The sequence below is a fragment of the Heterodontus francisci genome, chromosome 49, assembly GCF_036365525.1.
Source record: "Heterodontus francisci isolate sHetFra1 chromosome 49, sHetFra1.hap1, whole genome shotgun sequence".
Classification (NCBI taxonomy): Eukaryota; Metazoa; Chordata; class Chondrichthyes; order Heterodontiformes; family Heterodontidae; genus Heterodontus; species Heterodontus francisci.
The window spans coordinates 9,218,216-9,232,040 of NC_090419.1; the positions used below are offsets into that span (position 1 = coordinate 9,218,216).

The 13,825-nt window shown below is 52.3% G+C and overlaps 1 protein-coding gene across 2 annotated transcripts in view; it reads right to left on the bottom strand.

The window, feature by feature from the left end:
• Positions 1-1,024: 1,024 nt before the first annotated feature.
• The window catches only part of ndnl2 (necdin-like 2), a 28,630-nt gene continuing 15,829 nt past the window's right edge, over positions 1,025-13,825 (bottom strand). For both annotated transcript variants that reach the window (XM_068024267.1, XM_068024266.1), the window contains exons 3-11: positions 11,676-11,783; positions 11,174-11,237; positions 10,273-10,352; positions 9,053-9,147; positions 7,331-7,410; positions 4,039-4,081; positions 3,668-3,730; positions 2,165-2,279; positions 1,025-1,720 (exon numbers count right to left, since the gene is read on the bottom strand). In XM_068024267.1, coding sequence (XP_067880368.1) covers positions 1,640-1,720; positions 2,165-2,279; positions 3,668-3,730; positions 4,039-4,081; positions 7,331-7,410; positions 9,053-9,147; positions 10,273-10,352; positions 11,174-11,237; positions 11,676-11,783 — 729 coding nt within the window. In that variant the 3' untranslated portion in view covers positions 1,025-1,639. The remainder of the gene's footprint in view (positions 1,721-2,164; positions 2,280-3,667; positions 3,731-4,038; positions 4,082-7,330; positions 7,411-9,052; positions 9,148-10,272; positions 10,353-11,173; positions 11,238-11,675; positions 11,784-13,825) is intronic.

Genomic DNA, 13,825 nt, shown 5'->3' on the forward strand with positions numbered 1-13,825 from the left:
ATCACACAGACACTGCACCTTGCAGCTCACACGTGCAGGAGGTCAGGTACAGAATAAGCCTCGAGGATGGTGTAGCTGTAGGTTTGAGGGACTCTCTTACCGAGTAGCCCCTGTGTTGCCTGGGACAGGCCATCTCCTCGGACTATGTAGAGCCTGACGCAGTCCACTTGTGGCTAGGTGGGGTGGGGGAAGCGGTGCTGGATGACCTGGAGTTCAGTGAGTTTCCCCACTTTGATGATCACACCCTTCTCCTCGGACACTGTGACCTGCAGGTCCGGAGAGGTCATCATCACCGGCTGGCTCCAGCGCAGAGGCAGCTCCCTGATCCCTTGACGACCAAGACTGGTGTTGGAACACAGGAACAGGAGGAGGCCATTCAGCCCCTCGAGCCTGTTCCACCACTGAATTCGATCACAGCTAACCTGTATCTGAACTCCATCTTCCAGCCTTGGTTTCCTAACCCTTAATCCCCATACCCAACAATAATAGTCTAATTAACCCTGAGCATCCAGAGTTTCTGGGGTGGGGGGGGGGGGGGGGGGGGAGAGTTCCAGATTTCCACTCCCCCTTTGTGTGAAGAAGTGCTTCCTCACATCACCCCCTGAACGGCCTGGCTCTGATTTTAAGGTTCTGCCCCCTTGTTCTGGACTCTCTCCCCACCAGAGGAAATAGTTTCTCTCTATCGACCTGATCGAATCCTTTAATCATCTTAAACCCCTCGATTAGATCACCCCCTTAATCTTCTACACTCGAGGGGAATACGAGCCCAGGCTGTGTAACCTGTCCTCGTTATTTAACCCTCTTAGCCCTGGATCATTCTGGTGAATATGTGCTGCACTCACTCTGAGGCTGATATATCTTCCCTGAGGTGTAGTGCCCATGGCTGCATGTAGTTACGCCCGATGCCCTGCACGCCTGGCATGAGGTACACTGGATGGAGGGAGGGGTGGGGGGGGTAGAATAAAGCAGCTGGGGGCAGCCTGAAGCGCAGGTGATCTGGCAAGGCAGGCACGCGGAGTGGAAGTCATGACAAAGACATCAATTTAATCGCACATACAAAAAACGCACTTACAAAAACAAGCTGGCGGAATCCAGACGGGGAGGCAACATCTTCAATCAGTTAAAAAAAAAAGATACAGCAATTCCCTCGCGATGAGCCCTTCGCGACTCTCCCTAACGCTACGTAGCTGCAGGAAATCCTCAAAGGAGCGGTCACTTCCCAGAGGGAAAGGTGGATTGACGTTTTAAGGGGCAGGGGGAAAGAGTCCTGGTAGCTGATATGTCAATCTGGATACCTTTCCCTTCAGACACCAGCCTTAAATAAAACTCGGCAATCAACTGGCAGCTGGCACCCCCAAGTGTGAACCCCCAGGGGGGAGGGGTGGTGCCTGCCCATTGCACTGTTGGCTAGTGGGAGGAGGGACTGACTGCCCATGAATCTCCCACGACTGTGCTCACGTTGAGGAGCCCACACAGATTAGTATTTACAAGGGGTCCGCTGTGCGCAGGGCGCTCGTCGACTTGTGCAGTTGCTTTCTCAAGACTTGAGCGCGGGGTGCCGGGGCAATGGGCAGCGGACAGTAAATTGGGCCAACACGGGTGTCCAAGCCCTGATGCAAACGGCGGCTACTTTGCCTGGTTAGTTCTTTGAAGACGCTGCTGCCTCCTGCTGGGCTTCTTTGTACTGTGTAGCCCACGTTTTCGGATCCTGATTGTGCATCTGATAACAAAAGGAAAATTAACACGAGATGGAATTGTACCACGCAAAAAGGAACCATTCGGCCCATCGTAGCAATGCTGGTTCTTTTGAAAAGAGCTCTTCAATTAGCCCCACGCCCCCACATCTACCCGACCCCCGCTTGACCACTGTTTCCCACAAGGCATGCAATATCTCCCCTTCCAGTATTTCTCCAATTCCCCCTTTTGAAAGTTACTATTGAATCTGCTTCCAGGCAGCGCGTCCCAGATCACAACTCACTGCCTCAGAATAAATTCTCCTCCTCTCCCCCTCTGGCTCTTTACCCGATTATCTTCAATCCTAGTCACGGTGGTTGCTGATCCTACTTTCTAGCAACACATGTCCCACCGCCCTCGCCCTCGCCACCCCCCCTCCACTGTCCCGTGGCTCCCTGATCACCGAGCTCAATTCGGAAGCGTTGCTAACCTTTGCAACAAACTCTAGGACCTTCAGCTTGGAGGTTTCCCTTGAAGCTCTGGGTCCCCAGCGAAACTCGTACTCCAAGGGGTCTGTGTGAGGAACCCGCGAATAATCCAGGTACCTAAAGGGGGGAGAAAGAGAGGCAAACATCAACAAATCCTCCATCAGCTTGATACATTTACATCAGGTCTACAGCCTAGCAACTGGACATTCAGCCCCATCTGCTCCGTGCTGGTGTTTCTGCTCCACACGAGCCACCTCCCTCCCCCTACTTCATCTCCCCCTATTTCTTTCTCCCTTGTGTGTTTATCCAGTTTCCCCCTTAAATACATCGATACTGTTCGCCTCATGTTGGATGGTAAACTGTAGCTGATTCCTCCACAAAGCCCTAAATGCTGTTAAAGTACAAGGTAAATATCTTCCCAATGCCTAATCCTTTGTTACTCCAACTATTTAACAAGGCGAAGAATTACTCAGATTAAAAGGAGCGTTTTCCGACATACTGAAAGGGCAGTGTAGCAAAGTGCTAATTTTACTGGATTGGTAATCCAGGGGACGAATGATCCGTAACACAAGTTCAAATCTCACAACAGCTGAGGGAATTTAAATTCAATATCCAGAATGAAAAGCTAGCCTCAGTAATGGTGATCATGAAACTACTGGACTATCCCCATAGGTAGGTACAGTACGGGGGTTAGATACAGAGCAAAGCTCCCTCTACACTGTCCCCATCAAACACTCCCAGGACAGGTACAGCACGGGGTTAGATACAGAGTAAAGCTCCCTCTACACTGTCCCCATCAAACACTCCCCAGGACAGGTACAGCACGGGGTTAGATACAGAGTAAAGCTCCCTCTACACTGTCCCCATCAAACACTCCCAGGACAGGTACAGCACGGGGGTTAGATACAGAGTAAAGCTCCCTCTACACTGTCCCCATCAAACACTCCCAGGACAGGTACAGCACGGGGGTTAGATACAGAGTAAAGCTACCTTCACACTGTCCCCATCAAACACTCCCAGGACAGGTACAGCACGGAGGTTAGATACAGAGTAAAGCTCCCTCTACACTGTCCCCATCAAACACTCCCCAGGACAGGTACAGCACGGGGGTTAGATACAGAGTAAAGCTCCCTCTACACTGTCCCCATCAAACACTCCCAGGACAGGTACAGCACGGGGGTCAGATACAGAGTAAAGCTCCCTCTACACTGTCCCCATCAAACACTCCCAGGACAGATACAGCACGGGGGTTAGATACAGAGTAAAGCTCCCTCTACACTGTCCCCCCATCAAACACTCCCAGGACAGGGACAGCACGGGGGTCAGATACAGAGTAAAGCTCCCTCTACACTGTCCCCCATCAAACACTCCCAGGACAGGGACAGCACGGGGGTTAGATACAGAGTAAAGCTCCCTCTACACTGTCCCCATCAAACACTCCCCAGGACAGGTACAGGTGAAAAGGCAGGTTCCTATGCTACAGCCAGTGGATCTACGGCACTCACTTCTGTTTGACAAACTCCTCGGTGATGAGCTTCTTCACGTCCCCAAAGTCGTCGTGTCTCTCACTGGAGGGAAGCAAAAACACCGGGTTTGAAAAGGAACAAAAATGCCCAAAACCCAGTTGGGTGAGTTTGGAACAGGCTGGTGGGACAGGGAAATAACGTAAAACACTGGCACTGTTGATTCTGTTGTGCTTTGGTACCTTCAGGTCAGGACTGGCACTTCATAAATGCAAATTTCTTGTGCAGTCCGCCCCAGAAGGGGCCACGGATCAGCTGAATCAGCGCGCGGAGCTTATCAACCAGCGCCCCCAAAATTAACTCCCGGGGCTCAGTGTAAAATGACAAATACGAATGTGTCAGTTGAGCGTTACCTGGGGTCGACCCGAAGTTTTTTAAGGATGTGCCACAGCAAAGCTAGAAAGGGAGAGAGAACGAATGTTAAATACGGCTTCACAGCAATTTTGAACAGTACTCAATGCTTCAGGAGACGCAGAATGCTGGTACCACAACACGTGACGCCAACAGTACAGAAAGGACATGTATTTTTCCAGAGCCTTTCACCACCTGAGATCCCAAAGGACCTCACAGCCACTGAAGTGTGGTCACTGCTGTAAGGTAACAAAACGCAGGAACCAACTTGCACACAGCAAGATCCCACTAACAGCAATCAGCTAAATGGCCCAGATCATGTGTTTTTTTAGTGATGTTGGTTGACGGATAAATATTGGTCCCAGGACACCAGGGAGAGCTTCCTCCACACCCCCCAACATTTCTTTCAATAGTGTCCCTGAAATCTTTTACATCTACCTGAGAGGGAAGACGGTGGCCTTGGCTATAACGTTTCAGCCCGAAGGACTCACCCTCCGACAGTGCGGCGCTCCCTCAGTACTGACCCTCCGACAGTGAGCATTCCCTCAGTACTGACCCTCCGACAGTGCGGCGCCCACTCAGTACTGACCCTCCGACAGTGAGCATTCCCTCAGTACTGACCCTCCGACAGTGAGCATTCCCTCGGTACTGACCCTCCGACAGTGAGCATTCCCTCGGTACTGACCCTCCGACAGTGCGGCGCTCCCTCGGCACTGACCCTCCGACAGTGCGGCGCTCCCTCGGTACTGACCCTCCGACAGTGCGGCGCTCCCTCAGTACTGACCCTCCGACAGTGAGGCACTCCCTCAGTACTGACCCTCCGACAGTGCAGCTCTCCCTCAGTACTGACCCTCCGACAGTGCGGTGCTCCCTCAGTACTGACCCTCCGACAGTGAGGCACTCCCTCAGTACTGACACTCCGACAGTGCAGCTCTCCCTCAGTACTGACCCTCCGACAGTGCGGCGCTCCCTCGGTACTGACCCACCGACAGTGCGGCGCTTCCTCGGTACTGACCCTCCGACAGTGCGGCGCTCCCTCGGTACTGACTCACCGACAGTGAGCATTCCCTCAGTACTGACCCTCCGACAGTGAGCATTCCCTCAGTACTGACCCTCCGACAGTGAGCATTCCCTCAGTACTGACCCTCCAACAGTGCGGCGCTCCCTCAGTACTGACCCTCCGACAGTGAGCATTCCCTCAGTACTGACCCTCCGACAGTGCGGCGCTCCCTCAGTACTGACCCTCCGACAGTGAGCATTCCCTCAGTACTGACCCTCCGACAGTGAGCATTCCCTCAGTACTGACCCTCCGACAGTGAGCATTCCCTCAGTACTGACCCTCCGACAGTGAGCATTCCCTCAGTACTGACCCTCCGACAGTGAGCATTCCCTCAGTACTGACCCTCCGACAGTGAGCATTCCCTCAGTACTGACCCTCCGACAGTGAGCATTCCCTCAGTACTGACCCTCCGACAGTGAGCATTCCCTCAGTACTGACCCTCCGACAGTGAGCATTCCCTCAGTACTGACCCTCCGACAGTGAGCATTCCCTCAGTACTGACCCTCCGACAGTGAGCATTCCCTCAGTACTGACCCTCCGACAGTGAGCATTCCCTCAGTACTGACCCTCCGACAGTGAGCATTCCCTCAGTACTGACCCTCCGACAGTGAGCATTCCCTCAGTACTGACCCTCCGACAGTGAGCATTCCCTCAGTACTGACCCTCCGACAGTGAGCATTCCCTCAGTACTGACCCTCCGACAGTGAGCATTCCCTCAGTACTGACCCTCCGACAGTGAGCATTCCCTCAGTACTGACCCTCCGACAGTGAGCATTCCCTCAGTACTGACCCTCCGACAGTGAGCATTCCCTCAGTACTGACCCTCCGACAGTGAGCATTCCCTCAGTACTGACCCTCCGACAGTGAGCATTCCCTCAGTACTGACCCTCCGACAGTGAGCATTCCCTCAGTACTGACCCTCCGACAGTGAGCATTCCCTCAGTACTGACCCTCCGACAGTGAGCATTCCCTCAGTACTGACCCTCCGACAGTGAGCATTCCCTCAGTACTGACCCTCCGACAGTGAGCATTCCCTCAGTACTGACCCTCCGACAGTGAGCATTCCCTCAGTACTGACCCTCCGACAGTGAGCATTCCCTCAGTACTGACCCTCCGACAGTGAGCATTCCCTCAGTACTGACCCTCCGACAGTGAGCATTCCCTCAGTACTGACCCTCCGACAGTGAGCATTCCCTCAGTACTGACCCTCCGACAGTGAGCATTCCCTCAGTACTGACCCTCCGACAGTGAGCATTCCCTCAGTACTGACCCTCCGACAGTGAGCATTCCCTCAGTACTGGCTGGGAACATCACCTTGCACAGCAGGAAACTCGGCATTTACAGCACAGTTTTGTTTCTAAATCACCACCTACATAAAAGGCATCGCACTCCAATAATAATCTTCTGAACCCACCCATGTCAAAGTGATAGGCAGCTGTATGAAAGTCAATGATTGGCCAAGTAGAATGCAGGGGAGAGGTATCCCTGGTGCCTTGGGGCTAATATATACCTTTCAACCATCAGTACAGAATAAAACACAGGTGATCTGGGTCATTTATCACATGGCTTGTGGGATCTTGCTGTGCTCAAATTGTCAGCCGCGTTTCCTACATTACAACAGTGAGTACACTTCAAATAAAAATCCTTCATTGTCTGTGAGGCACTTTGGGACATCCTGGGTTGGTGACAGGCACTATATAATTTTAAATCTTGCTTTTCTCTTCATTTAAAACAAATCCCAACGTGTTTCGCAGGAATGTAATCAAACAATACTTGACCCAGAGTCACATCAGGAGATATCAGGGTCGGGCGACCAAAAGCTCGGTCAAAGAGGTCGGTTTTTAAGCAGCGTCTTAAAGGAGGAGAGAGAGAGAGACGGAGTGGTTTAGGGAGGGAATCCCAGAGCTTTGGGCCCCAGGCAGCTGAAGGCACGGCCGCCAATGGTGGAGCGATGGGAATCGGGGGATGGTCAAGAGGGCGGAATTGGAGTAGCGCAGAGATCTCGGAAGGTTGGAGGTGGTTAGGGATATGGAGTGGGTGAGGGTGCGGAGCACCACCTGGGTAGCTGACAGAGTGGTCTGGAGGTTTGGCGCTCCTGGGGACCGAGTCGGCAGTGTCCACACGTGACGCGGATTTTGAAAGCTACAGGTACGCGCACAACCGCCGACAGCCCCGCGCGATTATCCTGATGGCAGGTTAGGGTCCAAACAGAACTGGCTTAGCAAGGGCCTTACAGTCCTTCACCACGTTGCCCTTCATGAAGATGACGGAGAGAATGACCATCAGGAGTCCCATTTTGGGTGCAGCATCACCCCTGTAACAGAGAAAAATAAAGTCACAATCTTTAAGTTGTCAGGATACACAGCCGATTGACGCTCAACGGCACAGGAGGCCACCGTTCGGCCTACTGTGCACATGCTGACTCTTTCAAATTTCTCCCCTTCCAGTAGTTATCCGATTCTCCTTTTGAAAGTTACTATTGAATCTGCTTCCACCGCCCTTTCGGGCAGCGCGTTCCAGATCACAACAACTCGCTGCGTCAAAAAACATTCTCCTCCTCTCCCCCACTGGTTCTTTCCCCGATTATCTTAAATCGGTGTCCCTCCGGTTACCGACCCTCCCACCACTGGGAACAGTTTCTCCTGATTCACTCTATCTGATTTTGAACGCCTCAATGAAATCTCCCCTTAAACCTTCTCTGTTCTTAGGAGAATAATCCCAGCTTCTCTAGTCTCGCCGTGTAACTGAATTCTCTCAGTCCTGCTATCATTCTGGTTAATCTCCCGTTAATCTATTCTGCTCTAAAGGTGGTGTTGGCTGTGAGCTGTTACCTCCTGCAGGAAGGAGAGGAGGAGGAAAAGATCTGAGTGAGTACTCAGCAGTCAGTTTAACACCTGCAGCGATCACGACAGTTACCCGTCTACCTCCTCAGCCGCAAATCACACGTGTCCCTGGAGGGCAAGAACCTACCAGAGAACAAGAAATAGGAGGAGAGCATTTGGCCCCTCGAGCCCATTCCCCCATTCAATAAGATCTTGGCTGATCTTCCACCTCACCTCGACTGTACCATCGATCTCAGTCTGGAATATACTCAATGTCGGAGCATCCACAGCTCTCTGGGGGAGAGAATTCCAAAGATTGACAACCCTCCAAGTGAAGAAATTTCTCCCCATCTCAGTCCAAAATGGCCAACCTCTTAGCATGACACTATGACTCCTTTTTAAAAAAAATTAATTCACGGGATATGGACATCACTGGCAAGGTCAGTATCTATTGTGAGCTTCACTGGCAATACCAGCATTTATTGCCCATCCCTAACTGCCCTTGAGAAGTTGGTGGTGAGCTGCCTTCTTGAACCGCTGCAGTCCGTGTGGGGTAGGTACACCCACAATGCTGTTAGGGAGGGAGTTCCAGGATTTTGACCCAGCGACAGTGAAGGAACAGCGATACGGGAACTTGCAGGTGGTGGTGTTCCCATGTATTTGCTGCCCTTGTCCTTCTAGTTGGTAGAGGTCGCGGGTTTGGAAGGTGCTGTCTAAGGAGCCTCGGTGAGTTGCTGCAGTGCATCTTGTAGATGGTACACACTACTGTCACTGTGCGTCGGTGTTGGAGGGAGTGAATGTTGGAGGTGGTGGATGGGGTGCCAATCAAGTGGGCTGCTTTGTCCTGGATGGTGTCGAGCTTCTTGAGTGTTGTTGGAGCTGCACCCATCCAGGCAAGTGGAGAGTATTCCATCACACTCCTGACTTGTGGCTAGTGAAGCATCTGTTCAAGTCAGCGTCTTTAAAGGCTGGATTAGTGTGGAGACCTGTAAAAGCCTGCCCTAAAGAGACATTCAGAAAGTACAACCCCCTGGCCCCATAATCCCTTAGCAGCCAGTTTAGAGTAAGCCTGCTAGCACAAAACAGAAAAACAGTTACAAAATACAGCAGGGGCACTGTGGCAGCTCAGCTTACCAATTCATGTTATCACCCTCCACTCGCTCCAGTTTGTTAACGAGGATGTAGGCGTGAGTTTTAGGGTCAATTTCCACCAAGTCCAGCCCAAATACCTGGAGAGACACAGAGAGAGAGACAAGCACAGAGACAGACACAAATGATTGGAAGTGAAAACACATAGTTACTCTGAATGAGACAGCAGGAAAGATTATCAATACCATCGGTTGTCAGCCCAAGCTGCATGGTGTAAAATGGGCACAAATGCAGTCGCTAAAACTCTGGGAAACCCTGCAATTCTGCATTAACAGAAAGGCAAGTTGAACTGGTCAGTTACCAATACACAGTTTGTAGGGATGAAGACGACTCCCACCACCACTGCACCCCTAAAACAACAATTACAGGTCCCAGGAGTCCCAAGCAAGACAAAGTGAATTTGACTAGGTCACGGTAAACGGGGTCCCTGATTATAAGCGGGAGGCATATCATCACAGATATTGGGGGCAGGCAGTGGAGGTGGAGGGGGCAGGGAGAGCAAGAGAGAGAGAGAACATTCGCACTGTGTATGGGAGCTGGCAAGTGGGTAAGATTCCTTACAGGATAAGAAACCTTAAGCAATGCTTACACACCCTTTCCTTCATCAGAATGTAGAAACGTCTAGTCAAGACCGAGAGATCCACCTACTCTTCCCTCGACATTCCCGGTAATCACATGATATGACGTTAATGGAGTTATTGACGAATTGTAGCCAATCTCTTATCAATGAGTCTACACCAGACACAGACTGTATCAGCTACCCAGGCGGTATCCAAGGCCACGCCCCCCCCCCTCCTCCCTATCTCTGTAACCTCCTCCAGCACCTACAACCCTCCGAGATCTCTGCACTCCTCCAATTCCGGCCTCTTGAACATCCCCCGATTCCCATCGCTCCACCATTGACGGCCGTGCCTTCAGCTGCCTGGTGCCCAAAGCTCTGGAATTCCCTCCCTAAACCTCTCCGCCTCTCTCTCTCTCCTCCTTTAGGACACTACTTTAAACCGACCTCTTTGACCGAGCATTTGGTTGCCTGTCCCTAATATCTCCTCATGTGGCTCGGTGTCAAACATCTGTTTGATTGACGCTCCTGTGAAGCACCTTGGGACGTGTTGCTGCGTTAAAGACGCTATAGAAATGCAAGTTGTCCTACCTGTTGGGCTACGAGGGGTCTGGTCTGGGGGTTGCAGTCAGTGATGTAAACTAACCTGGTGAAAGGTTCTGGTAGTCCGTTTCATGATCTCTGTATATATTGACCTGTAGTCCTTCAACACATGCTTGATTATATCTGCAGAAGGAAACAGACTCCAGTGCTCAGACAGACTTCAACACTTTAAAAATAATTCTCACCCTGACACACAGCAAAATGGTCGCCAACCAAAAAGAACCCAACAGTGCCCATCATGAGATCAAATAAGCGAGGCACAGTCGTAGCACTCTTGCCTTGAAATCACTATGTCATGGGTTCAAGACCCCACTCCAGGACTTGTACCTGTCCTGGGAGTGTTTGATGGAGACAGTGTAGAGGGAGCTTTACTCTGTATCTAACCCCGTGCTGTACCTGTCCTGGGAGTGTTTGATGGGGACAGTGTAGAGGGAGCTTTACTCTGTATCTAACCCCAGTGCTGTACCTGTCCTGGGAGTGTTTGATGGGGACAGTGTAGAGGGAGCTTTACTCTGTATCTAACCCCCGTACTGTACCTGTCCTGGGAGTGTTTGATGGGGACAGTGTAGAGGGAGCTTTACTCTGTATCTAACCCCCGTACTGTACCTGTCCTGGGAGTGTTTGATGGGGACAGTGCAGAGGGAGCTTTACTCTGTATCTAACCCAGTGCTGTATCTGTCCTGGGGAATGTTTGATGGGGACAGTGTAGAGGGAGCTTTACTCTGTGTTATAGGAATAGGAGTTTGGTGCTGACAACAGTTGCCCAAAATAAACCCAGCAAATTATATTTCTGAACACTGGCGTGCAAAGACCTGGGGCTCTGCCACTTCGAGGGTGTGTGCAAATATATCAGGGTGAGGGAGGGGTGGGGTGCATTACAACAGACTAGAACTGAAGAAAAGCTTGCTAATTTTCTGCAGGCTGCACCCGACTTAGTCACCCACCTTTCCGTTTCACTGGAACCTTTTTCTGCTCCATGATCAGGATGTACTGAACCACCTCACTCACCTGTTAAGCATTAAGAAAATGACCATTAGCACCTTGAATACACGGAGGGAAGTACAGACGCCAGTCTTCAGTTCTGGACACCTCGGGGAAGGCTCTCGTGGACTTGGAGGGGTGTGGCGTAGAGCCACAAGAATGATAACGGGGCTAAAGGGGTTAAATTGCGAGGGCGGGTTACACAGACTGGGCTTGTATTCCCCTCGAGTGTAGAAGATTAAGGGGGTGATCTAAATCGAGGGGTTTAAGGTGATTAAAGGATTCGATCGGGTCGAATCTGGATGCATACTGGAAAAGGAAGTGAAATCTTACAGGGCTATGGGGAGACGACCGGGACGTGGGGAGTTGTTAAATCGGGCAGCTCTTTCACGGATGTGCTGCACCAGTCTCTGACCCACGGCCAAGCTGCAGCAAGTGGAATAACGCGACAAACACATCCGTTACCTTCCTGTCGACGGCAGCTGGTGTCAGCTTATCCAAGTTGTGATGGGCCTGCGAGCCCGAGGCACTCTGCGAGGGGCCTGCATCATCGATATCGGAGTCCTCATCATTCTGAAAAAAAAAACAGACAAGAGTGGCGACACGGCTTGACTCCAGATCGAAGGCGGCAGCCGGCGGCGGGGAGCAGCAAACCCGCTGCTGAGTGGATCCCTTGGCCCGGGAGTGCCGACAGTGTTACTTTCTGAAAGAAATCTCCCTGAATTTACCCTCCCCGTGCAGGCCCTGTCCTCCAGTGCTAATGACCTGGACAAGGCGAAACCGTTCGCCAAGGTCCAGAGTGCTACCTCTCAGTAAAGCCTGACACCGATCCAGTGCTCAGGGTGAGTGAAAAGCTGCCCGCGCATCCTCCCAGCACCCTTCACAATGGCTGGACATACCCACCGCACCTCGCAGCCAATGAAGGAGCTTTTGTTTCGAAGTGGGGTCACTGTTGTAAAGTAGGAAACGTGGCAATTTGTGCACAGCAAGATCCCACAAACCGCTATGAAATAAGTGGTCCGGATTTTTCTGGGATATTGATTGAGGGATGAATCACTGCCCAAGCACACAGAGGAGAACTTCCGCCTGCACCTGCTCTTTTCCAATATCGTGGCCGTGGGATGTTTACAGACACCTGAGATCAGACGGGGGGCCTCGGTTTGAAGACAGTGCGGCGCTCCCTCAGTACTGACCCTCCGACAGTGCGGCACTCCCTCAGTACTGACCCTCCGACAGTGCGGCGCTCCCTCAGTACTGACCCTCCGACAGTGCGGCGCTCCCTCAGTACTGACCCTCCGACAGTGCGGCGCTCCCTCAGTACTGACCCTCCGACAGTGCGGCGCTCCCTCAGTACTGACCCTCCGACAGTGCGGCGCTCCCTCAGTACTGACCCTCCGACAGTGCGGCGCTCCCTCAGTACTGACCCTCCGACAGTGCGGCGCTCCCTCAGTACTGACCCTCCGACAGTGCGGCACTCCCTCAGTATTGACCCTCCGACAGTGCGGCGCTCCCTCAGTACTGACCCTCCGACAGCGCGAAGCTTCCTCAGTATAGGCACCGGAGCAGAGTCAGGCCTGGATTATGGGGATCGAGTCTTTGGAGTGGGGGGCTCGAACCCATGACCGCCTGTCTCTGGACAAGAATGAGACTGAAAATGTGGTTGGAGAATAGCAGCTTACATTTATATTGCAGCTTTAATGGAATAAATCGCCCGAATATGCTTCACAGGAGTGTAAATCAGACAGAATTTAACCCCGAGCCACAGGAGGAGATATTAGGGACAGGCGACCAAAAGCTCGGTCTAAGAGGTCGGAGTTAAGGAGCATCTAAAAGGAGGAGAGAGAGAGGTGTAGAGGTTTAGGGAGGGAATTCCAGAGCTTAGGGCCCCAGGCAGCTGAAGGCACGGCCGCCAATGGTGGAGCGATGGGAATTGAGGGATGGTCAAGAGGCCGGAATTGGAGGAGTGCAGAGATCTCAGAGGGTTGTAGGGGCTGGAGGAGGTTACAGAGATAGGGAGGGTTGTAGGGGCTGGAGGAGGTTACAGAGATAGGGAGGGTTGTAGGGACTGGAGGAGGTTACAGAGATAGGGAGGGTTGTAGGGACTGGAGGAGGTTACAGAGATAGGGAGGGTTGTAGGGGCTGGAGGAGGTTACAGAGATAGGGAGGGTTGTAGGGGCTGGAGGAGGTTAGAGATAGGGAGGGTTGTAGGGGCTGGAGGAGGTTACAGAGATAGGGAGGGTTGTAGGGGCTGGAGGAGGTTGCAGAGATAGAGAGGGTTGTAGGGGCTGGAGGAGGTTACAGAGATAGAGAGGGTTGTAGGGGCTGGAGGAGGTTACAGAGATAGGGAGGGTTGTAGGGGCTGGAGGAGGTTACAGAGATAGGGAGGGTTGTAGGGGCTGGAGGAGGTTACAGAGATAGAGAGGGTTGTTGGGGCTGGAGGAGGTTACAGAGATAGGGAGGGTTGCAGGGGCTGGAGGAGGTTACAGAGATAGGGAGGGTTGTCGGGGCTGGAGGAGGTTACAGAGATCGGGGGCGGGGGAATGTGGCCATGGAGGGATTTGTACCCAAGGATGAGAATTGGCTGGATTGGGAGCCAGTGTTGGTCAGCGAGCACA